General features: G+C 47.7%; 1 protein-coding gene across 3 annotated transcripts in view; it reads left to right on the plus strand.

Moving 5' to 3' along the window:
• RUNX1 (RUNX family transcription factor 1) overlaps positions 1-26417 on the plus strand; it is a 253535-nt gene that overhangs the window by 138519 nt on the left and 88599 nt on the right. For all 3 annotated transcript variants that reach the window (XM_089331477.1, XM_051833590.3, XM_051833591.3), the window contains exons 3-4: positions 19870-20123; positions 25904-26060. In XM_089331477.1, coding sequence (XP_089187603.1) covers positions 19870-20123; positions 25904-26060 — 411 coding nt within the window. The remainder of the gene's footprint in view (positions 1-19869; positions 20124-25903; positions 26061-26417) is intronic.

Raw genomic sequence — 26417 nt, forward strand, 5'->3', positions numbered from 1 at the left:
ACACTCACAAACATGTGTGCACACAACACAGAGAGACATATACACTAGCCCCAAGAAGATATATTATAGCAGGAAGATGGATGGTTCTGTTCCTCTTTCTTTAGAATTGTGAGATAAGCCCTTTTGCATATCCTGAATCATTGGTCTCATTGAGTTCGTATGCAAAAGAAGTTCAAAGGCTGACATTGACAAACAGCCTTTGGAGAAGGATGATAAAATGTGCCTGATAAAACCAACACAAAAGACTTTAGCAATAAAGACCTACAAATTGGGAAAGCAGGACTCCCCGAGCAGGGGGTGTGAAAGTGTGTTATCTACAGGGTCAGCTCTACAAGATAGTGGCCGGGGAGCAGAGGGCTTTATCTGGCCTTTACAAGGATAGGGACAGCACCTCCCCCAGCCGCTGTCTGCAAAGCCCAGGAAACACCTTGCAGAGGAACTGCTGCAATAGTTGCCATCCCGGCCCTGGACGACAGTTACAATAGGGTTACAACACAGCATTGAGCAACCACCTCGCAGTGCCATCCAAGGCTGGCCTTCACACCACTTCTTCCCCTGGAGAGACAAACAGGACATTTTGGGTGACATTTTTCAGTTCTCTTTACTTTCAGTTTAGATCATTTCAGAGAGGGGAAAAGAAAGAAAGAAAAAAAAAAAGGGAATTACCCAAAGGAGAAAAAACAGGGCCTAGGGCAGGGTGGGGAGGCAGGGGTGTTGGGCACCCCAGCCAGCAAGGGAAGGTGGGGGAAGGAAAGTCATGATGGCTGTTTGCTCACTTGCCAGATGTCCGGCAGTCGTGTGGGGTGACTCAGGCCCACACATGCTCAGTCGGGTCCCATGGAGCAGGAGAGGAAGAGTCAGTTGTCCAAGAGCCCATGGGGAAGAAAGAGTATTTTCCCTTCTCCCTTTCCAGGACAGTTGGAAAATACCATCTTCCTTGTCATTCTGGGCGGGAGATGAATAATCTTTACTTTTTGCATCTTACTGCATTATTTTTTGAGAACCGCAGAAAGTTCTCTGTCCCTTCTTGAACACGTATTATGAGGGCCTAGGACTTTTCTGAGGCTGGCGTTTAATTTATGTGATCACAATCCAGGAAACTGTTTTGAAAGGGAACAAATCAACTGGACTTCCCAGGAGTTGTAAATTTTCTCTAAATAAAATTTCACAAGACCCCTCCCTTTTCCTAAGAAGTAGTAAAACTGATATTGAGGGCACCAAGGGGTGGGGCACCATGTAGGAATCAGGGCTCCTGGACACTGTTTTAGGGGTGTGGAAAAGTCACTCATTGGTCTTTTTCTTTTTTTTTTTAAGGATTTATTTATCTATTTGAAAGGCAGTTACAGAGAGAGACAGAGCAAGAGCGGGTTCGTTCCTCAAATGGCTGCAAGAGCCAGGTCTGGGGCAGGCCCAAGCCAGGAGCCAGAAACTCCATTCTGGTCTCCCACATGGGTGGCAGGGGCTCAAGCTCCCGGGCTACCCTCTGCTGCCTTCCCAGGCACATTAGCAGGGAGCTGCATTGGAAGTGAAACAGCTAGGACTAAAACCAGCACTTCAATAGGGGGACCTGAACCAGCACTCCAATGTAAGCTGTCCGCTTAACTCCTGTGCCAGAGCTCTGGCCCAGCCCCTGGTTATCTTCAAAGCCCCCTTTCCCTTCTGCAAAGTGAATGGATTGTGCAAACTGTTAGGACGCCCATCCCCTAACGATGGTGGGATGCTATTCCACAGAAGCACGACCCATCTGCAAGCTTCACGCTGGTGACTTTCCTCCTCCTCCTCTCCCTTTGGCGACCAAGTTGAACTTTCCAAAGTGCTCTGATGATTATGTTGGACTCTGTCTTCTGAACTTTCCAAAGTGCTCTGATTATGTTGGACTCTGTCTTCTTGGTGACTTGTGAAAGTGGCACGGAATTAGACATGGCAAAGGAGCACACTGAGGTGCAGAGCAGTTAGGAGGCCCAGGCGGTCACTCACCAACTCACGGAACTCATGGAACAAGACAAGTACTAAGAAAAAGGAACAGGTTAGACCTGGGGCTTCCAAACTCCGAACAGCAAGCTACAGTAAGAAGCACACGGTGTGTGGGACTCAGGTGATACACACGCACATCCATCCCAAAGGGACTTCATTCCTGCATCTTGTGAAACGTTGTATTGTCTGGTTATCCTTTTCTTCTTCTTGTCTTTATTCTGGTTAGTACCGTTATTATTATTACCATTAACTGACAGCCTTTGAATGGGTCACCACCTGTAGTTTAGAAGTCACCATAGAAACCCTTTGAATGCCAGCATCCTCTTGCCTTTCTCTATATTGGAAGTTGAAGTCTCCTTCTCTGTGCCCATGGCCGGTGGAGCCTTTGAGGTGAGTAGGTCAGGAGCCCCCCGGGGGCTGCATGGAGGGCAGTGCTTTCCTTCCAGTCCATCTTTGCACTGAGGGTCACGTGCCCCTCCTGGCTGGCTTTGGATATACCATTGAGTTCTAATAAATAATGAATCCTGGCGACACTATCAAGACACCTATTTGCATTATACTCCCACTAGAGTTCAAGGGAGCGTTGGGGCTGCTCTCTGAAAGTGGCAGAAGCTCTCTAAATAAAGAGCTTTAATGCATTTTATATTTAAACCATAAGGCCATGGGCTCAAACCCAAGTTGAGATGGGCTCCGCTCCTTAAGGACCATTTTGGAAAAGTCATTGAAATCATTATCCAGCTCTCTGGGTCCTGTTTATAAAGCAGCGCCCTTCCTGTCCACACTTGCAGAGTGGTCCGCTCTGCAAATCCCCTTGACCTGGGAGGAGCTACTCTTCCCAGAGTCCCTTGCAAAATCATTGTGAATCTTTGTGAATGAGAAATATGAAAAACCAGCATTTCTCTAAAAATGGACAAAATTCACCAATTTTCTAATCCCTGTACTGGGTCCAATTCTTACTTTCACTGTTCTATCCCTACTGGGCCTTGGGCAGGCTGTGTTGTTTAACCTTTTTACCCTAAGGGGATAATAGCATTTGCAAGACAGTAACAAAGAAGAGAATTCAAGAGAAGCCTTGCCACAGTGCGTGGAGCTCAGAGTAGTTCAGTAATGTTAAGAGACCACCTCTATTTGTCCACTAAAGTCTGCTCAGCCATCACACCCCTATTAGCATCAGTAAGGTTTTTACATCTGAGCACTCTAGTCCACAGGAACCTGGATGGTCCTACAGAGGTCAGACCACCTACTCGGCCTCTTCATGAACCCCAAACCTGCCACACCCAGCATAACCCAAACCCAGTGCTATCGGGCTGATACATTATCTCCTCAACCTACTAAGCCAATAGCACATACACTTACATATTAGTTTTCTAGTTACAAAATAGACAAGAACCATAATTATTTTTGAGGATCCAAAATATCATCTTCCCTGTGGATTATAACAAAATAAATATAACCTCCAACAGAGAGAAGGTCCTGCTTCTCTAGCTCACTGTTGACGTGTTATTTTAGGTGTATGTATACTTGGACTGCAGCATTCCGAAAGCATAAAGATCAATAAAGAGAGGATGTTTTTGCTATAGAAGTTTTTATTTTTAGGTTCTAGGGGGAAAAGCTACTTAACAACTTTCAGGTGATTCAGCAGTTTCTAGAAATCTATGCACACCTTTTTTTTTTTTAAGATTTGGATATTTTAAGCTTAGTAAAAGCCAAGAAAATATTCCACTTTTGCTGTATTTATTATCTAAAATAGATATAGTTTTTTTTATTTCAGTGTAGTTTCCTAATTATCTGGGTTTCCTAATTTTACTCACAAAAAGCCTAGAACACTTTTAAATATAGAGAAGACAAGTAGCAGAAAACATTCCGAGTGATGAGGTTTTCCTTGCCTTAGCTGCTATCATGTCTTCACTAAAGGAATGTCTCTGGGAGAGAGTATGATTTTTTAAAAAGATTTATTTATTTATTTGAAAGAGTTATAGAGATAGAGGGAGAGAGAGGTTCATTCCCCCATATGGCCACATCAGCTGCAGATGGACCAGGCCAAAGCCAGGAGCCAGGAGCTTCTTCCAGGTCTCCCATGTGGGTGCAGGAGCCCAAGGACTTGGACCATCTTCCACTGCTTTCCCAGGCCAATAGCAGGGAGCTGGATCAGAAGTGGAATAGCCAGGATTCAAACCAGTGTGCACATGGGATGCTGGCATCACAGGTGGTGGTTTTACCCATTACTCCACAACATCAACCCAGGGAGAGAATATGTTTAATCAAACCTATGTGTAGCCTGGTCAGAAAAATAAATCATACACAAAAGTGAAAAATAAAGCTTACATGAGGGGCCGGCACCATGGCACAGCAGGTTAAAGCCCTGGCCTGAAGCACCGGCATCCCATATGGGCACCGATTCTAGTCTTAGCTGCTCCTCTTCTGATCCAGCTCTCTGCTATGGCCTGGGAAAGCAGTGGAGGATGGCCCAAGTCCTTGGGCCCCTGCACCCACGTGGGAGACCCAGAGGAAGCTCCTGGCTCCTGGCTTCGGATTGGCACAGCTCTGGCCATTGTGGCCATCTGGGGAGTGAACCAGCAGGTAGAAGACCTCTTTCTCTGTCTCTGCCTCTCTCTGTAATGCTGTCTTTCAAATAAATAAAATAAATCTTTAAAAAAAAATAAAGCTTACATGTAACTCTATTGCCTTCTCATTCCTAGTAACAAAGGGGTTAACCTGAAGTCTTAATTCACTTCCAGTGTAATTGGGAAGGGTAGTGAGGGAGAAATCATTTCAGTCGCTAAATGAAAATTGCCAGCCTATCTATGCCCGAGGCAAAAAGAAGAGGGAGGAATTCTCTCGTGGGCTTGGCTAGTGAGGGGGAAGAACTACATCTCCCACTTCACTTCCTGTCACTCTTCAATTTGCCAGAGTTAAGTAAAGGTCCACAGAGCAGCGTGTGCATCGAGAGAAGGTGTCTGTGAGGGCTCCCAGAGTTCCCCACGCTCCATTTCTGCCCACTGCTGGTGCCTGATTCAACTCAGCTCCTGGGTGCCGGTGCAGTGTCTGCCCAGCCCAACCGGGAGCCTCCACGCCGTAGTTCCCTAGAACTTCAGTTCATCACTCGCTGTCAACTGTGAAACAGAGTTCTTGAACAAAAGCAATAGTTCCCATTTTAGAAATGATACAAAATCTGCATTAGAGAAAAAGGTTTGATCTAGAAGTTTTCCCCTACAAAGTGAGATGCCCCTGACTCAAGAACTTGACAATCACAGAACTTTTTACAATTGATTGCTTGAAAGAAAACGTAAAATCCACACATCTATGCAAATATTTAAGAGTGCTGTGTTAATTTAATAATGCATTGGAAAGTTTCCTCACGATGGGTATCTTCAAAGGCATTTGAAATAAGGTAGAGAAGCAAAAAAAAAAAAAAAAAAATTGGCCACAAAGCATCAGTGCCTTCGCTGGGCAGTGGACCAACTGGAAGAGAACTTGAATGCACTTGAGGTCTCGGTCACATTTGGACAACCATCTGGGTTTTGTTTGTGTTACCTATTTTTTTTAAAAAAGATTTGTTTTATTTATTTGAAAGGCAGAATTACGGGGAGAAAAAGAGAGAAATACGTAGAAATCAATCTGCTGTTTCACTCTCCAAATGGCCTCAACAGCCTAGCACTAGGCCAGGCTGAAGCCAGGAGCCAGGAGCTTCTTCCGGGTCTCCCACGTGGGTGCAGGGGCCCAAGGACTTGGGCCATCTTCTACTGCTTTCCCAGCTGCAATCGCAGGGAACTGGATAGGAAGTGGTACCGGCACCCATATGGGATGCCAGTGTTGCAGGCAGCGGCTTAACCTGTTACACCACAACACCAGCCTCTGCCTTTGCTATCTTTAAAAACCTACCTCCTCATCAAAACTGTGTCATAAAGTTCTTCAAGTATCATTTGTGTGCTTCGTCATTTCTGATGAGTAGAAAAGTTTTTAATCTCAATTTTAAAGCACATGAGTTTGAGGCCCTAACAGTGGCCGTGGTGAATAAGTTTATAGCTGTTTATTCTAAAGGTGTTGGATCATGTTGTGCGTCTCTATTATTATTGAGCCATTAATTTGTAATATAATGCATAGTGAAGTGTCACTAATTAGGCTGGCATGGGAAGAAAAGGATCAATGCAAAGCTTGAATTTTACTATTTTAAGCAACTGTGATAGTAAATGATTATAGATAACATTAACCGAGTGTATTTCTCTCTGTCCCCAACGTTCATCACAGAACAGTCACACAGCCCTGTTCTTTCGTAGAAGATACAGAATCTCAAAGTTCTTCATTTGTGTTTTGAATAGTATTTCCTTGGATCTACTTAAAAGAGCCAGTAATACTTGGGAGAAATTAGACAAGTTGCCATTGCACAATCCGCCATTATGTAAAATGCTGTCATTAAACTGTTTTGTCTCCAGTTAATTCTGCATGAATCCTAAGTCCTCCTTTTTATGTCTAGCAGCTCACACACCAGTTAAAATGATTGAGTTATTTTTAAACATAAGTGTTGCAGGGGAAAAAAATCATACCTTCTTATTTTACAATTCCCCCAATGAAAGGGTAAAGGTGAATTATGAATACAAGGAATCAAAATAAACTGCTCACTTTGGGGAAGACCATGGAGGACATGTGAGGAATGAGGAATAGGACCCTGTTGATTCATTCGTTTATTTTTGACTCAACTTAGAAAGAAATCATTTTGTTTCTAATTCATGCTGGTGGAAATAGTTTTCAGGATACTAATTAAAAGGCCCCAAATAAGGCAGACTCTAAAAGTGTTAGCTGTTTTATAGACTCTTTATCTGTCACCCACCATAAAACCTTGCTGGTATAATATTCCTTAATTAGGGAATGTAAAGCCATGGCGAAGACTCTACACTCACCTCCTTCTCCTCAAACGCAGTAGATTTGAGACACTCCCTGACACGTGGGTGCCTTCCCAGAGTGCAGAGCTGAAGGGTACCGCTCAAAGAGGAGGCTGGATTCACGCACAAGGTGCTTCTCCCGTCGCTCATGGAGAAGGGGCCACACCCCTCCCAGGGTGCACATATCAGTCCCTTGTCCTCTGCATTCAGCCCATAGCACTAGAACATGCGAGCGAAGGAGGTTTTCCCCAAGGAAAGGCATGGCCCTGCCAGCGTTCCCAGCATCCCTGGAGATCCACTGCAGGAGGTGGGGCCGGTGGGCTCTCTTTCAGATCTGTTCCCACTGTTCCTCTCTTGTTCTTTCTTCTGAGAACTGGAAGAAGAGAAAAGGGGATCTACTCCATAGCTTAGACCACAGGCAATTTTGCTGAACTGAACGAATACTGTATTTTAATTGGTACATTGCACATAAGATGACATATTGAGTGCTTTAGGGAAACTTAATTTCAAAATAAGCTTGTATATAGGAATTCCTATTTGACAGAGAATGTCATTCATTTCTTGGCAATTCCATTTTGACACCAAGGCCTATTAAAAACAGCAATTCTGGTCGTATTGCTTGTATCTGAGAATACATTAGATAGATTCTACAGAAAACTGGCTTTGCCGGAAAAAAGACAACAGACACTTTTTGTAACACTGTTTCAGAGCTCAAGGAAACGAAAGTACTGTTTTATAGGCTGAGCCATCCACGGCTGGACTACTTTACGGGCTGAGCCATCCACAGCTGGTGAACATGAAGTGGAATGAGCGAGGCATGAGATGACCCTGTGGCTCACCCGTGGCTGTGGCTCTGAGTGCCTGGCTGGTGCTGACAGTGGTCAGCCGTCTCTGCAATGCAGTGGCTGTTGCTGTGTTCTTGTTCTTCCACTTTTGAGTCATTCTGGTGACACTGTCATAAAAATCCTGAACTTTGCTTTAGGACAGCATCAAAGGAAAGTACCAGTCAAGAAAGATGCACCACTTAATGGTCTCCACTAATAGCAGGTTAAAAACAGGCCCCACTCAAGTCCTAGCAGAGGAGCACAACGCTGCTACTCAGCAGGAATTGTGTTTTGAGCGATCACTAAAGAACTGCACTTCGCAGTACGGGAGCCACTAGCCACAGTGTCTACTGAGCACTTGCAACATGGCTAAACCAAACTGAATATGTTGTAAATGTATAAAAACACACAGGATGTCAAAAAATTAGGACCAAAAAAAAGGAATGTTAACTGTATCTCTGATTTTACTAATGTACTCACAAATGATTTTAGTAGATTATTTAGATACAACATATTATTAAAATTAACTTCATGTACCTAATTAATAATAAATTATATCTATTATACAATGGATGCTTATGTATATTACATAATGATAAATATAAATTAATTTCTACTTACTTTTTGAAGGTGGCTGCTAGAAATATTTTCATTACCCATTTTAGTTACATGTCACATATAAAATTTTAATCATGTTATATGTCTGTTGATGGTGCTGCTCTAGAATAAGAAAGAATGACTACATGGTTTAAAGGCAACTTGTTAGGATCTGGTAAAGAAATTTGATTGACACCATTACAGTGAAATCAACCATCTTCCAAGGTAGTTTAGTTTGCTGATTACAACTGGACATTCCAGAGGCAAGCTGCGTGGGTTCAAAATGAGCTAATTACGGAATCTTAGCATCCATGTTTGTAAGGTGAAGGGCATAATTATGGACCACTCATTTTAAGGTGTTAAATGAAATGAGATCATGTGTGCAATGCATTTAGTGTAGAGCCTGATAGAAGAGACACTGATAAAAGATAACTTCTATTATCCTAATTGTTTCCGTCAGCTCGGGCTATACCAAAATACCATAGACAGCAAACATAATTATTTCCCACAGTTCCAGAGGCGGGAAGTCTGAGATCAACTTGCCAGAATAGTTGAACTGGCTTGCAGATGACCTGTGTCCAAGGGTGGGACACTGGGTGGGGCAGGGGCATCTCTGTTCTCTTCTCACAGGGCACTGATCCCATGATGAGAAGCCCACCCCCATGATCTCATCTTTACTTAACTGCTTCCCAAAGGCTCTGCCCCTAATACCATCACCTTGGATGTTAGAGCTTCAACATATGAATTTTAGGGGTCACAAATATTAAGTACATAACAACAGCTTAAAAAGTACAGAGATAGGTTGTGCTACCAATCTGCATTTTGCAATGCTGTTTATGCAACACTTTCAGATACTACAGAGTAGGTAAGCCAGGCAGGATTATTGCTGGAAACAGAGCAGAACCGTGGAACCTTGCCAGCCCCGAGTGTGGGCCTTGGACCAGCAGCAGCACTGGTATCACTGGAAGTTTGTTGGAAATGCAGTGTCCCAGGCCCCTCCCCAGACCTGCTGAACCGGAATCTACCGGAGTGCTAATGAGTTCCCCCAGGCCTCAGACACACATTCAGTTTATGCAGTGTGGCCCAGGGCACACAAAAATGCGTAAGATGCAGCCTCACTGGCAAGGTGTTCAAAATCCAGGAGTTTATGTTTGTGTGGGAATGAGAGTGAATCAGACAATTCTATAACAAGCTTCGAGGGGCCCAATAGAAGACATCCCTGCTCCCCACCCCCTACCCCCGCCCGGTCTGCAACCAATCATGATGTAGATAAGCAGGTGCAGGTCAAAATGTCAGCTTCTTTATTGAGGGTGTTTTGGAGAACTTGCCTTGGTATATGGCTTCTTGGCACTGAGCTCCGGAAGTAGGGACCCTCACTGGCCAACACACAGGCAGTGTCTCCCCAAAACAGTGAGGAGGAGGAGGGGAGCAACATGCTCCATGTACTCATTTTCCATTGTTGTCAAACCAGCAAGTTACCAAATTTAGCACTTGAACACCATCCATTTATTATTAGCTCACTGTTCTGTGAGTCAGAAATCCAACTGGCCTCAGCTGGGCTCTGCTCAGGATCCCACAGAGCCAGAAAAGCAATGAGGTCAGTCAAGTTGAGCTCTTACATTATGTACCCCTGACTTTAGGGGAAAACTCACTTCCAAGCTCTTGCAGGTGGCTGGTAGAATGTATTTCCCACGGCTAAAGGATGGGTGCTCCTGTCTCCTTGCTGGCTGTCAGCCAGGGTTCACTCTGCATATCTAGGCACTGACGGCTGTCCCTGCAAGCGGCCTGCTCTATCTTCCAGTCAACAATGGCAAGCCTACCAATTCTCTGCCTTCATTCTGTCCCAGCCTGAGAAAGTGTTCCACTTGTCATGGTCTCTTAGGATTAGCTTAGGCCCCTCATGAAAGTCTTCCTTTGGTTGAGCTGATGCCAACTGATTAGCAAATTTATTACATACAAAAAAATCCCCTTCTCCCATGGAACATAATCAGGACAGGATATCTCAGAAAGTTTACAGTATCAGGGATCAGCAGGGTGGAAAATCTTGGGGGTCCATTTAAGGATTCTGCTGTTCAAAGTTACTAGCTAGGAAATTCATTCTTCTATGGTAGAAGATGAGTGAGGGCATAGGAAGAGACCAAGAATTTTCTAGTAAGGATAGTCATTCCACACAGAAACTCGAAGCCAGAAAATAGGTGGTTCTACCACCTGCCTCCTTGTGACACCCCCACCGCATCTATTCACAAAAGAAAGTAAGGATAGTTCAGGCGTTATGCAGGGAGCGTGGAGGCCACGAGGAAGCATGTGGCTGGTCCTTGAGAGGGAAGTTTACCTTAGGCAGAGAGATCTGACTCCCCTCCAGTTTGAGGACAGGAAGAATGGCCCCTCATCCAGTGGGACTGTGCTAATGAGTGTGCACTGAATTCCAGATGTAGAAGACAACACCATCAGCAGAACTGTGGTATGGAAGAGGAATCTAGAAGTGCTGTGTGAAATTAGTGGGAGCACAGTTCTAGGAGTTCTTGCCAGTAAATACCATGAGAGCTCATGAGAACCTGAGCCAGAAAAATAGCAAAAGGAAGGTACATTATAAGACGTAAAGAAACCAGAAAGAGGACTTGGCAACAGATTGGATGATATCAAGGTTAAATCCAGAGGTGAGCATTTGGCACAGCACTTAAGACACCTGGTGGGATCCCAGCATCCCCTTGATAGGGATGACTGCTGAGTTTCAAGTCCTGGCCCTGCTTCTGACCTTGGGTAGCCACAGGTGATGAATCAAATGCTTGGGCCTCTGCCACCCATGTAGGAGACATGCAGTGAGTTTTGGTTCCTAGTTTGGGCCGGGCCTAGCCCAAGCTGTTGCAGGCATTTGTGCAATGGATCTGTAGAAGAAAGACCTGTCTGTTGCCATCTCTGCTCCTTAAATAAAGAAATAAAAATCAAAGGAAGAAAGAGATAAATCCACGGGGTCCAACTTTGAAAACCGGGAGAATGATGGTGCAACGGGGAAAAACGTGAGGAACAGCGGATCTGAGGCAGGAGCTGGTGGCTTGACCTGCAGTAAAACACAAGACAAATGTTCTCCTGTCTATCCATCTCACCCACACTTCTGTTAACAGGCTCTCCCCGCCCCGCCCCTCCCCCCAGCCGCCCCCCAGTGTCCTCCCTCTTCCAACAAGCTCCTCCCCCCCCTTCCCCACTTTCGCTTCCACCTTAACTCCGAGCAGCGGCAACTCTGCCTCTCATCATCTACCCTTTCCAGCTCACGGATCCACTTCTGACAGATTGACTCTCCTAAACCAAGCATGAATTATAGTATTTCCCAGTTTGCAAGGCCTGGTTTACGTTTCCAAGGCTTACCCTTACGTTGAAGCTCAAATTTGTCTCGGTTTCATAGGCCACCTCCCACCTACCCATGTCCACGCTGCATGTGAGCTGCCACCTCTGCCTCCCACCCCCACCGCCTCGTCTGTGCTCCAGCTCTCCTGAACTGGCATGCTCACGTGTTTCCCAAACTCATGATACTCCTCCTGTCTGGAGCACCCACTACCCACCTCACTCTCCCCTCCCCAAACGCTTCCTCCAAACCACTGTCTTCCAAACCCCCAAAAGTCGAATCAAGCATCGCCTCCACCAGGACCCGAGTCTTTCCTGAGCCCACCAGGTAGAGCTGGCCCCTCGTCGTCCCAAGGCCCTGCCCACCAGCTCCCTGGACCCTGCTCCTGTGTCTACAGCAGCCATGATATGATTTTGCTCTCATCTACTTGATCTTTATCACCAACAATCCTGCCTGGCACAAAGGGGCACTGGGAGGACACTGAAGGCAGAAGTGTCAGAGACTTCACACCTGGGAGAGCCTTCAACATACCATGTTGAATGAGCAGAGGAAGGAAAGGGCTAGAATGCCATTTGTGTTTGCTATGAACTTAAAAGCTTCTCATCCGATTGGACCTATGCCTGTCCCTCAAACTCCAAGATTGGCCAGAAATGACCTCAGGATGTGACTGCTAAATACATGAGAGTTGCATAGTGAAGAATCTCAGATATTTTTCTGATAGAGACCACGACACCGAGGAGGAAAGTGAAAGAAGAGACCAGAATCAGTTGTTCAGAACTCTCCAGAGGGCAGCCATAAAATTATATCATTATGGTAAAAAAAGAAACATAGCTCAGCATGTATGTGGACACGTGTGTATGTGTGTGTGTGTGTGTGTGTGAGTGTGGGTAGAAGCCAAGAGTGAGGTGACCTTAGGCAGGTTTCCAAAACTCTCCAGGACTGAGATACCTCATCAGTAAAGAGGGTGTGGTATTGGTGGTGTTGCCAGGATTAAACTTACAGACCAGGTCTAGCAACACACTCCAGCCACTGCCTGCCGTAACAGCATTCAGAGGGAGGTGGGTGGTAGAACACGGGAGGACAAGCTAGCCAGGCTGAACTTTCACTGTCACACAACACACAAGCTCTGCTCTCACACGGTTCAGGTTCCAGCACTTTTAACAGCACCCTGGGCAAATCCCTGTCAGTTTTCCCAGGCAGGACCCCACCTCCCTACCCCCACTCCACCCCAGCCTCCAGGCTGCCCATGGTTGCTGTGTGCTTAAGACTATGGGAGACACGAGAAGCTAGGAAAGCTTTCAACAGACAACATGGCTGTCTTTCCAGATGCACTCACCTTGGCCTCTGTTTTTAGGTTAACGCTTTGGCCCTCAGAGGGGCTAAAATACAGGCAGGTGTGGAGGTTAACCTCACTTTCCCACTCCCACACCGGTTTCTCAGCAACCTCAGACAGGGAAAGGCTTCTCAGGGTCTCATAAAAAATCCCCAGGGTGCTTGGTTGCCCTGGGTCTCTTTAGCATAAACCTGGTTCTCTGGTCAATTCTACGGATGTGGCTTCTTCCCACTCCCAGCCCACTCAGTCTATTAAAACTGAGTTTACCTAATGTTAGGGTACATTTGTGATTTCTTACCTTATCATTCATCATTAGTACAAATGATTCCGTTCCTGCTCTGCTCTTTTAAAAAACAAAGTTTTATGTACTTGTAAACCACAAAATTGTGTGTATGTATGTGTGTGTGTGTGTGCATTTTATCGGGATGCTCCTTCAAGACAATACATATTTAACTCTTTTAATATTTATTATAGACCAGATCTTCAGAAGCCCCTAATAATTTTGTTCCTTTTGCTTTGACAAAAATATAAGACTGAGGAGCTGCGAATCTTGTCCTCCTGCCTCCTTACACAGTGTCTGAAAATCTGGATCGCCTCCTTGCTAATTTCTGAAGTTTGTCAAAGCCGTATCATATGCATAGTGTGAAACAGAATTGAAAGTTGGAGGTGTGCGGGATTTGAAATGCTCAGATCCCGGGTTCTTACAAGTAGTGTTTCCTCCTTGTTACTTTGTTACTTGGTTTTTAGGACATGAGACTGGCAGTGATTTCAATTCACAACACTCTGTGCAGACAGTCAAGGGAGAGAGAAGAGCTTTACAGGACTTTGCTTAGCAGGCTTACCTGTGCTTGTACCTGTAGCAGTAAGTGCTGCAAACTGGGGAAGAAGCATGTGACAGTTACTTAAAACACCGAGTGATATCATCTGTTATTTGAAGAATGAGCAGTTTCAGCGTAAATAACTTGCCCCCTAGCAAAAGAACAGGAAGGAAAGCAAGCAAAAGAGAACATCCCTAAAATCAGGATCACGCTGAACCGCCAGTTTGTTTTAGAAGCTGTATTCCAAACGGCTCAGCGTCATCTCCTTAAAGGACTGTTGCACACTTATTTGCATGTTGCCCCGGCTGTATTAGGGATTTTCATATGCTTTTGCAGTGTTAGGCTTGGTTTTAAGTTTACCTTGAATTCTGATTCATTACTAAACATTCCAGTGTATTTTTAATCTTCATTAGATACATCACAGTTACATCCTCCATACAGCTTACAAGAGATAAAGATTCAGTGACAGCAAGCAGTGGAAAACATGGGTTGAAGTCACACAAAATCAGGCACATACCAGTCAACTTTTTATTTCCTCATTTACTGTTTTATTTTGTGCCAAATATGCTAGATATTTGTACAATATGATCTAAAAATGTACAGTACCAAAATGTACATGAAACAATGAGCCAACAAAAAAATCAGGAGGAATTTTGTTGTTAAACTTCAATATATTACAATGCAAATGAGAATTAACTATCAGCAATTTTGGTGTTTGCTGTCAGTATAGTGTATTCATAATTATTGTATTTCCCTACTTTCCATTATTTCCAAATGTGTACATGGTATGAATCCTTTCACAATATGTTGGATTCCAAATTAATTTTTTTTTGCAAAATGTGCTCGTTCATATGTACACAAATATGATTTTATATATATGTATCATATAATTTACCAAATAGTTAAGGCTATTTTTTTTTTGCTGATTCAAATGTTCTTAAAAGCATTGCTCCCAATTGTACATGTCACATCATATAAAATATTCCAGTGAAACCTGAAATGACACCTTCAGTTCCACAGCGTTTGCCGCAGGTGCATTCTGGTCTCATTAAATGACTGTACTACTCTAAAAAATAAATAAATAAAAATCAGAGCTTGGCTTCTTGTTATAACCCAGTTTATTGCCTTTGTTACAGCAGTTGTAATGCAAAATTTTTATGAGGGCAAAATGTTTACTAAGCATCCCTAAATTAACAACCTGTTAATTTTGGAATTTTCTCAGTTTGCTACTTGTGAGGTGCACATCTGATGACGTTACAGGGAAACCACACAATAACCCCAGCAGTCCCATGGAAACATTCACGGGGGGGTGGGGGGTGGGGGGGGCATATCCTGGAAGAACTAAGGAATTTCGTGTCCAGAGTAATTAGCAAAGTGAAATCATCTCAGAGCCACCACAGAGCATACATAAACCCTTTAGTTAAATTCCAAGATTCTCAGCCAGATCGTGTGCAGAGTCTGATATCCGTGCATTCTCACTGGTTTTCCTCCCTGGCATCTTACAAACTGCAGCAACTTGGCCCAGAATCAATTGCAAACTACATTCCTTCTTTCTTTCTTTCTTTTTTCTTTTTCAACTTAGATGGTCATTTAAAATAGAAATGATTCTTTGAGAAATACTACGCTCTCAGTGATGTAATTTTGGAAATCGCACACTACTGACAAAGGGTAATTTTGATTTAAGAGAGCTGTTGTGATTCTGGTCCCATCTCTAGGTAGGCGTCAGTTTGAGAGCGTTTTGAAAGAACAAAAACGTTAAGATTTTTTAGGTATTTTCTGAGACTCCTCTATACTCATTTACCTGAAGCTGTAGATGTAAAACCTCCATGAACTGTTACTGCTTTCCAGTGAAATTGTTACTTTTCTTCCAACTAACCGAATACTGCTTTTAAAATTCACGGTGGGAACTTGCATTTCATTCTTGTTAACAGCCTGTTTGCAAACTGTCCCCCTGCAACAAATCTGGAAAGATCTGTCCCAGGGCGCGCGCCTGACCTATGGCTTCGTTGTCTCGTATTTTGCATTAGGTAAATTTCAGCGCGGTTCCTGGGAAACCCGGGGCGTGACCGTGGTAAGGCGCCTTCCTCCTTTTTAAGGGGAATTCAACGTTGTCACAGAAAAGAGCGCTCCTTGGGGGGAGCGGGACTCCTCCTCTCCCACCTGCAGCTCCCGGACGATTTTATGCGCATGGGAAAACAATTTAAAAAACAAAAACGGGGTGCAGGAGGGCTCCCCGCCTGCGCTTGCGGTGAGCTTCTCAGCACCGAGGGAGCGGCGGTGCGTCAGTTTTCGGGGTTCACGCTCGCACCGCGCGGCGCACGCAGCTCACCCGCACAGTTGCGGCGCATCCCAAGCGGCCCTCGCCGCGACCTGAACAGCTGTGGTCGCTGTGATCCCCGGTGGAGGGCTTCGAACTCGGGATTTCTGGGTTGAAACTCTTAGCCGGGCAGCGCCCACGTGCTGCCTTTCGAAGGTGAACTTGGCACATGGACTCCTCCTGCGCCTAACTTCCCTTACGTGGACAGGAAAAGTGACCGCCGCCTGCGAGGGGACAGCAGAGGGTCCTACCCGCAGTCCCTTACACGGTCAGGGTTTTAGGCAAATGGCCCGAACCCCTTGGGAGCCAGCCTGGAGCTTTGCGAGGGTCGGGTCACCCGTCGGCCGCTTTCTCCGGAGCCTCTACCACCCCACTCCCGCGCCATCCTCGTGGCCGGCGGTCCCCGGGGTGCCTTTAGGGTGACCCCAGGAGCCCTCGGTGGGCTCTGAGGGAAATGCATAGGAGCCGAAGCGACAAGGCGTCCCTGGCCTCGAACTTGCTGCAGGAGCCGGCGGCGCCCCGTGTCCGGACCCGACGCCATGGCCCCGGGATGCGGTCCGAGCCACGGGGGAGGCAGAAAGCGAGCTTTGGGAGTCAACATCTGAAAAGGGGTCTCTTCCAAAATCATTTTTAAGGAGAAACAAAGGGTAGTTTTCTTCCCGACTGCGTAAAACAAAGAAAATGCAGCCGCTGGGTGCTTGCGGCGCCCCGGGGCGCAAAAGGAACGGGCCGGGCCCACTCGGGGGGGAAGCGTGGAGGGCTGGGAGGAGCCGCGGACGAGTGGGCCCGGAGAGGGCGCCTCTCTCTGCCCCCGAGGACCCGGGGCACCGACGGTCCCAGGCCGCGGCGTCCAGAAAAAGGACTTCAGGGCGAGACCCCAGCCCGAGGGCTCCCCGAGGTCCAGCCGCCAGCTCCGGGCCGCGGCCGCTGCACTTGGCTCCGGCTGCCATTTCCTGTCTTCGCTCCCCCAAACTCAAGCTGCCACAGCAGTGACCCGAAGGCCGCCAGGCGGGCCCCGCGGAGCCCCGCGCCGTCGGGGCGTTCCGGGTGCACTGCGCGGTCGCCGGGCGCCCGGGGCGTCGAGCGAGGGCGGCTGCTGCCCCCTGGCGTCCGCCCCGAGCCCGCGGCCCGCAGCACCGACCCTGCGAGGGCAGCGTCGCGGCGCCCGGCAGAGGCCTCCGCGGCCGGCCCGCCACGCCACGCCACGCCACGGCCGCCGTCTCCCCCAGGCCCCGGCGGCGGCGGCGTGCCGCAACACCCCGTCCGCCCGGAGAGACGAGGCGGGCGGGAGAGTGGAAGTTGTAGGGCTCCGTGGGGAAGCTGAGGCAGCCCACGGAGGAGACGGAGTGCGGGGCCCCGGCGGGGAGAGACCCGGGCGCCGCGGGGACGGGCGCGGGGGCAGCTCCCGCCCGCCGCGAAGGCGGCGTGGGCTCGGCACCCGAGGGCGCTCGCGCGGGGGCCGTGTGCGGGGAAGGCGGAGGGTGGCTACGAGGCTCGGCTTTCTCCCCCGCCTGCGGGGGCAGGGAGCGAGCCAAGCGGGCGCTTGCAACTTTGAAGTCGCTGGTTGCTTGTGGGGGTGTGAGGGTCGGGGGCCGGGGGTCTCTGCAGAGGAGGAAACGCCTTCGATGGCCGCTCCGCGCACTCCGCCAGGGCGAGGCGCGCACGTAACCTAGCCGTGGCGCACTTCACGAAAACAAGCCCTGAGAGCGGAAAAATTAGAAAAAAAAAATGTTGCGGAGCTCCGGCTGGTCTTAGCTAAACCAAGTCCGCGCCACTTGGCCGCCGCTGCCCGCCGGGTCGGTCCTCCTCCCCGGGAAGCAGAGGCGTGCCGGTGGCCCGCCGCGCTGGCCCAGGTCGCCGGGTGGCCGCTGCGTCTTCCCCGGGGCGCGCGGGCTCGGCCCTGCCCGGAGCCCTGCCTGAGGCGCCGCTGCACGCCCTGCAGGCTCTCAGGAGCGGGTATGTGTGCGTGTGGACGCGTGGGCCTTGCGTGGGTGCGGGCGCTCCGGCCGCGCCGCTGCGGCCACCGCCTCCTCCCCGCCCGGGAGGCGTACAGTAGCGCGCGGCGGCGGCGGGGGCGCGCGGGCCAATTCCAGGAGCGGGCGGCCGCGAGCCGCGCCCTGGCTGATACCGGAAAGGCCCGTGATTGGCCGCCGGCCGCCCCTATGCAAACGAGCTGAGGGAATGGAATTCCTCGGGCCGGGCTTACAGTAAAAGCACGTCCATTTCCAGGCACTCTCATTCATAGAGCCAGCGGGCGCGGGCGGGACGGGCGCCCCGCAGCCGGACCCAGCCAGGGCACCACGCTGCCCGGCCCTGCGCCGCCAGGCACCTCGGCCCGGGGCTCCCGAAGAAAAGCCAGCAGCAGCCGCTCTGCTTCCCTGGGCCCTGCGTTGGAGCTTCCTTTTTTTTTTTTTTTTTTTTTTCCTCCTTTCTGACTTTTGAATGAACTGGCGTCTTGGCTGGCGGTGAACTTTTTACACCCCCCCACACCCCACACCCCGGCTGTTTCCTTTGACTTCTGCGGGAGAAAGTGCGCGGTGGTCCGAGGCGGGCCCGCGAAGATGCGTGTGCGTGGGAGAGGGTGCGTGCGTGTGTAACCCGAGCCGCCCGCGGAGCCTCCTCCCAGGGCCCGCTCCACCTGCTGCGGTTAGGCGGTGCTCAAGGCCGGAGGAAGATCCTCTCTCTCTCTCGGAGCCGCCCGAGCCCGGGCTGACTCATCGAGGCGGTGTAGACAGCGGCTGGCTCCCGAAGAGTGCATGTCTGCGTGTGTGTGTGTCTCGACTGCGCGACCGACTCCCACGAAACCGCAGGATCCGCCGCGAACTTAACCAACACCCCCGACCCCAGTTCGCTGAGAGCGCTGTGCTCAGAGTGCCATCGACCTGGACTTCTCTTTTTTAGTCTTTTCAGGTTAGCTAGACCTCTTTGAAAAGCTGAATTTTCTGCACTGAGGGTTTTGCAAGAGAATATGACAAGCACTTCTGCCCAGCCCTGCTCCAACTACTGAAGCGGATTTCCAAGGCTACTTAGGAAAAAAAAAAATCTTCAGCGAACATTAATGGATTTCTGTTGTGTTTAAACTCTCTACAGATTCTATTGTAAATATTTTATGAAGTAGAGCATATGTATATATTTATATGTGCGTGTGCACATACGTTAGCGGCACGATTTTTGGAAGTCGCAGCCCTCGCTTTTGAAGACAGAAGCCAGCTTTTCATGGTCAAAAGTGGCGTTGTGTATGGAATATACGCGTCTATTTCGCAGTCTGTTGGGACGGTAAACAAAACTCACCTGCAAAACAAAAACAAACAGAAACAAACTGACAGGCGCTTAACTACTGGAACTTCCAAACCGTGTTTGCTGGTCATTTTGCTCTCTGCATACTTTTTTTTTTTTTTTTTAGGAAGTGTGTATGGTAATTTTGCCTCTGGGAACTTTTTTGCTGGCTGCCAAAGACTGAACTTAAACTCTGAAGATAGTCTCTCTTTGGCGTTTGCTTTCTGGATTCTGGTCGCCTACTTTTCAGTGCCCTAAGCGGTCTGTCGCTGGGTGCCCTGCGGGGTCCAAGGCCGCCCGGAGAAGCCAGACAGTCCGCTCGCCCCAGACTGTTGGTAACCCGGGCTCCCCGACCTCCCCCAGGGCCCCCCGCAGCCACCGGGGCCCCTGGACTTGTATGCTGGTGTCCGGGGAGCTGCTAGCTGGAGACCCGCGCCCCCTGCGCCGTCCGGTGGGAGCCGTTTGCAGGGCCCTAACTCAGTCGGCTTGTTGTGATGCGTATCCCCGTAGATGCCAGCACGAGCCGCCGCTTCACGCCGCCGTCCACCGCGCTGAGCCCGGGCAAGATGAGCGAGGCGCTGCCGCTGGGCGCTCCGGACGCCGGCGCCGCCCTGGCCGGCAAGCTGAGGAGCGGCGACCGCAGCATGGTGGAAGTGCTGGCTGACCACCCCGGCGAGCTGGTGCGCACCGACAGCCCCAACTTCCTCTGCTCCGTGCTGCCCACGCACTGGCGCTGCAACAAGACCCTGCCCATCGCTTTCAAGGTACTGAGCCCCCGAGGGGGCGGCAGGGGCACGGGCGGAGGCCGGCCTGGGGCGGGGGGGAGGCCAGCGGCTTGGGCGGGCGGGGCCGCCGCTAACCCCGCGCGGCCCCTGGTCCAGCTCCCTGCGCCGGGGATGCGGGGATGCTGCGTTGCCGTGGCGACCCTCGGGCGGCGTCCAGGCGGGCCAAGAGGATGCGGATGGCCCCGGAGACGTCCGAGGAGGAACGCCCTAGGCAGGAGCCTTCCCTGAGAGTCAAAGTCGGAAAAAGTTGAAACCCAGCGGGTGCTGCGCCTCTAGCTCGGGGGTTGAGGCACCAACGAACCATTTTGCCTCTCTGAGCTGAAGGCTGCAGGAGAGGGAGAGAGAGAGATAAAGAGAGAGGGAGAGAGAGAGAGAGAGAAAGATTTCAGTGCCTTCGGTCTGTGCAAATAAGCCCCCCACCTCCCACCACCGCCGGTAGGGACGAGCGCGTCCAAAGTCCGCGGCGAGCGTAATGAAGTTTGCACAAGTTGTGCGCGTTTCCAGCCCGCAGTAGCCAGAAGCCGCACGCAGCGACCCCAACTTCTGCCCTGCAGCCCTCCTGCTGCTCCGGGTCGTAGGCTCGCCTCGGCGGAGCCCGGGGGCCCAGAGCCGGGACGCCCCCCGGACCAGCCTCCCTGACGGAGGAGGGGGCGGCCGGGGCCCGGTCCCTCCGGCTGGGCAGCTGGCGTAGGCGCCCCTCCGGCCTCGGTCTTGCCCTAGCTCTGGGCCGCTTTTAAAAAGCTTGGCCTTCGACGGGAATATGTAAACAACCCCGGGCGTTTTTAAACAACCACGCCGCTACCCTGGCCGCAAGCTGTCGGATTTTCATTTCTGCGGTGGGGCCTTGGTCCTGGCGCCTTCGGTGGGGTGCAAGCCGCTCTGTAGAGGTGCGGTTTTCTCAGTACGATCCGTGCGGTCATTTCCTGTTCATTTAAAAGGCTAATGAAGCAGGTGATTGAAGCTGCACACACAGGGTAGCCTTTTTTTTTTCTCTTTTTAAAATGTACTTGAATAATTGTCCCGTTTAAGGGGATATTAATTTAATATAAGCTTTTTCTAATTCCAAGGATTCGGCTGGATCTTGGTCTAATTACAATGAATAATGTTTACTTTTTTTAAAAAAAAAAAAAGTGCTGCTGGAGTTCTTTTTCAGTTTTCCACCCTTTCCAAGCTGTGTGCGATTTCTAAAACAAACGGAACACAGTTTGCAAGCGGCCGCGGCTGCGGCGTTGGCCCCTTCCCCCGAGGGTTCTCTGAGAGCGCTTTGCAGTGGTTTGGGTTTGGGGTTTGGGGCTTTGCTTTGGTGGGGGTGGACTGGAAGTCAAAGGGAGCGGCCACTTGATGCTTCCCTCTTCCCTTCCTCTGGTTTATTTAGATCTGAGTTTGGGAGCCCATTGCGATTTCGAATCATTCTAATCCCTTTACATAAACAGACTCAGCTGGAGAAGCAGGACCTGCTGGGGTCGGGCCTGGGTCCCTTTCAGAGGAGGGCAGGGAGAAGACAAGCCGGCAGTCGACCCAAGAGCCTCCCAAGCCGATGCCCCTCGCACACCAGCCTGCTGGGGACTCCCGACTGCTTTTTTTGGGAGAAAACAGGGTCTCTCTGACTCTCTGCCAGGGAGCCCATACCCAAAGATACCAAAATGCCAAATGGTTAGTAAAGAACCATCAGGTGTCCGGTTGAGTCAGTGCATGAAAGTATTTACTTTCTTCCAAAACAGTGACATACAAACTGCTTTTATGAGCCATCAGAAATCATAATATCCACAGACATTTCCTTTGAAAAGTGACTGTTGGTGGTTCACTTTTTAAAAAGATTTTGGATTTGTTTCACCTACGGATAGTCTGGAGGCTGCTAGAAGAGGGTCTCTCGAAAAAGTGTAAGTGGGTCTCTTGAGAACATTCGGGGGTGGGGGGGAGACAGCTGAGAGATCAGACCACTTGATTAATATCTGTCACCACCCCGGGCCCTGCAGACAGGCCTCCTGCTCAGGGAGACCTGTTCACTGCCTAACCGAAAGCCTAGACAGAATGTTTAGGGAGAACGCAAAGGAGAAGGCTGGGATCAAAGCAAGGGAGACTTCAAAACCTGCCTGCATCCCCGACAGAGTCTCCCTGGGTCCCTGGCTCCACTCCGCATCGCCACCCCTCCCACCTCCCAGGCGATCTCTGCAAAAATTACTGCTTTAAAAACTTGGATTTTAAATAAGCCCCAGACAATCTCTTTAGAAAGTTAATCGGTAGAGAATTATTACATTCCCTATCATAAAGAGGAGAAAATGTGAAATAGTGATAAAGTCTGAGGGTATTTAATGCCTCTGTAAAAGTCTCTTGAAATTCTACATGTAAATCCTTTGTCTGGATTTTCAGAACTGAAGGGAGATTTTAAAATTCTGAATTTTCTTTAAAATAGATTAAAATCATCCTAATTGCTTTTCCTGGACCCCAACCTGCTCCCCTCCTCCCCGTGGGCTACCATTCTTTTAGTGTTAGAGAGATACATATTTTTGGTACTGAGAAAGTCTTAAGTTTGCTCCATGTTACCCAGTGCTTACAGAAGTAGCCTAAAAAGCTGTTTGGATGACTTAAGATAGATTTTGCAACACTAATATTAGCTTGTTTAGGCCATGGTGCACCAGAGTCCACATAAACATGCCTTCCACAGTGGAGTTCAGAGGCCTCGGATGCTCGCGGTCATATTCAATTCATAGAAGATGAAATAAGTCACATTTCTGCATGCAGGATCAAGGTCCTTAGCTATGCATTAAATGTCATCTCAGCGGAATGCTGTGTTCCACTCCACAGCCTTCTCTGAAACACTAAGATTAAGGGATTTGAAGTAAATGAATTGTAACTGTAATTTCAACCTAATTAGAATTGGTTTAAAATGCCAGTGTAAACTGTGAACAGGCCGGGCACGGGCAGTGTTGGGAGAGCTGTGTAGTATATAGGCGAGCTGCGATTCTGCTTAGCTTCCTGATACTTGAAAAACAGAGAAGTAAAGCAAAATATGAGATATCTTTGGCCAGCAAGTCCCTTCTTGTCTGTTTGGTCTGTGTTAAAATGTAAATGTTTGTGTTCCCTTACCTATTGTTTATAGCTTTTCATTCCAGTTGCTGCTTTTTTCTGTTTGAAGCCAGATATGTTTTCATTCTCTTCATATTTCCTATCAGTGACAAAATCTGTACCAAATTAGTAGACGTAATAGGTTTCAAGTACTAAAAATTTTTTTTAATCTAGCCTAAGGATGCTTGTTAATAATTGGATGTTATACATTATTAACTTAAGGTCCTTGGATTTACTATGACCCTCTTACTTCTCAGAAAGAAATAAAAGACCAAGTAAATGAAATTTGAGCACCCACCTATCTTTGACCCCTGTTGTAGTTTTTTTTTTAAGGGAGCAGTGGGAGTTAAACTCTAAATTCTTCTTCTTATTATTATTTCTACTGTAGTTAAATTCCAGTATCAGCCACCTTTTCTTATTTAGCTACCGTGGTGGTTTACACTGTGTTTGTGCTTGGTGGAGGTCTCGGGAATTTGCCAAGTGACTAATGAGGATGGCCATGGAGAAGGAAGAGGCACAGACCTGGGGACCGTGGGAGAGACAGGAGAGGCAAGAGGGTGGTTTAGCACTGAAGCTGGTAGTTATAAAACAAGATTTACTGATTTTAACCTCTGCTGATTCAGTCCCAACAATGAGTTATTCAGCTTGCAAACCATGTAGCTGATCCAGTCCCTGTGTGATGCCTTAAAATAGAGAAGCCGAGGTCAGTGAAGGAAGATGGGGATGAGGAAGTAGAACGCTGTGTTGCGGGAGGACATTTCAACATTGTGAGCTCATTGTCAGAGGGAAGTGAAAATAGTGGGAAAAAGTGGGAAAATTTTTCAAAGACTAAGAAAAGCAGAATACAGCAAGCACACTTTGTAGGACTGGAAAGAAGAGGTACCATTAATGGAATAACTGATCGGGGAGCTTTATTTGAAACAAAGGGGAATTGTCATCTTGTTGCACTCAATTAAATGGCAACAAACACCTTTATAATGGGATCTAAATACCTAATTAGGGGTGCTTGGGGAATAAATAGCAGTGTTTTAAAATCTTTATAGAAAACATGTCCAACAATTGGAATGAAAGGATTACAAAGAGATAAAAGGCCCAGACCTTGTTTGACAATGCAATTTAGATAAAATAGATGAAGAAAATGCCCGCCTACTACCATGAGTGTAGACGATCCTGGGGTAGCACAGTAGGATTGCCTCCCAGACAAGTTAGTTCATTTTCATTGCCATGCACCTTGGAACTCAAGGGCTGAAGCAGTTATCATCAACGAAAACAATGCTCATCGGGAGACGGGGAAGGAGTCCTGGCTGAGCAGACAGAAGATGGGAATTCCGAGAAACATGCCTTTGATGCCAAACACGTGAATCTAATGGCAGCTTTATTTACATATAGGAAAGGAAGACTGGCTATATCTGTACCAGAAAAATATTATGTGGCTATTAGTAGGTAAAAATTAGGAGACAAAAATAAGGATAAGAATAATAAGAGTAGATTAAGAAATGCCTTACTAATTCAAAAATACATCAACAGCCAAAATATGATTATATCGTTGGAATGAATAACACAGTTGTCACTGCTAACTGAGGAAATACTGTAAGGAACATCAGAAACAATAAAGAGCAAATTCAACTTGGGGCATTTTGAGTTGAAACTCTATAGCCACTTTGATAAACAAGCAGTGGAAATATTGCCAATAATAAATGTCTAGAACAAGAAAATAGTTTCTGGAGGAACCAAATGATGGCCAAGACGTGGATACTATTGCACACACCATCTTCATGGCATTTCACCATGCAGTTACTGTGTTTTTTTTTTTTTTACTTGAGTATCAAAAATATTCACCTACCAGTTTTCAATCAGAAAAAAAAGGCATATCTATTCCATTACATTAAAGGGATTCCTTGTCATGATCAGCTGGATTTAGATAAATTCTGAGTCATGAATCAGGACTCGGTTAACACATCTTTGGGACTCAGTGATATAAACATGCAGCCTTGTCCCACCCCGGAAGTGAGGGGAACACACAGAGATCTGTAGGTTCTGTAATTAGCAATACACAAAAGGTGCATCTCTGATTCTTTTCTCCCCTTGCATGCGAGAATTCACTGCAAGCAGAAGTTAAGTGAATAGGAGAAGTCACGGATGAACTGTGAGGGGACACTTTAAGTCATTCAAGAATCACCACCGAAGATCAAAGTTAATTTTAGCAGAAATAAGTTGCAACACTTTAAAGTCTTGGCTCTGGCCAGCCTGTCCATAGAGGTCTGAGTGAGGGAAAGATGGGTTAGGTTATAAACTTAACAAACACAAAACATTCTGTGGTTTGAATGTGAAGAATTAAGAAGAGATGATAGTTTTCAGGAAACGGCGTAGCTTTTCCAGGTCCTGGCTATCCTCTGTTTTGTTCCAACTGTGCTGTAATGACCTTAGGTGGCTTTATTAGGAAGATTTGGTAAAAGTTTCATTATTTGAAAAGTTATATTCAGCTGTGCATACGGAGTTAAAAGTAAATCTCTCCATGAACAACTGTCCTGTTGTTTGGCTAAATTTATGGCTTCATGTGGCTTAATTCCTCTTCTGCAAACTAAAAAGTGTCATTTAATGGACATTTCATTTTAGAACAGTTCCTGCACAAATGACAGAAGCAAGTGCATCGCATTCCTGATGTCTGCATTTGTCCCTTGCCTGGGGTTTAGGTGGTGGCTCTGGGGGACGTCCCAGACGGCACTCTGGTCACCGTGATGGCTGGCAATGATGAGAACTACTCGGCTGAGCTGAGAAACGCTACTGCCGCCATGAAGAACCAAGTCGCAAGATTCAATGACCTCAGGTTTGTCGGTCGCAGTGGGAGAGGTACGTGTTTATCAACCTGAACTTAACACACAAAGTGTTTATATGGCTACAAGCCTCAACTGCAAAACTTTCCAGCCGTTTCTGTGATGAGATTCCTAGAAAAGAAGTCTTTCTGGTTGTTACTATTGCAGCAGCAAGTTTTTTGAAGCATATTTCCTTAAAATTTAGTATTTTTAGCAGAATCTAACTTTGCATGATTGCTTTCGATAACTGAATTTCTATACAGCTGATTTGCAGCACACAGAGCATGACTTTCAGGAAAATCCTTTAGACTTTTTTTAACTAATATTAAAAGATACAAAACTTACCCAAATAGAAGCTAGGATTATCCTACTGTGGTCCTCTATTTAATAATAA

The sequence above is a fragment of the Oryctolagus cuniculus genome, chromosome 4 (genome assembly GCF_051225735.1).
Source record: "Oryctolagus cuniculus isolate XC-2025 breed Fujian yellow rabbit chromosome 4, ASM5122573v1, whole genome shotgun sequence".
Classification (NCBI taxonomy): Eukaryota; Metazoa; Chordata; class Mammalia; order Lagomorpha; family Leporidae; genus Oryctolagus; species Oryctolagus cuniculus.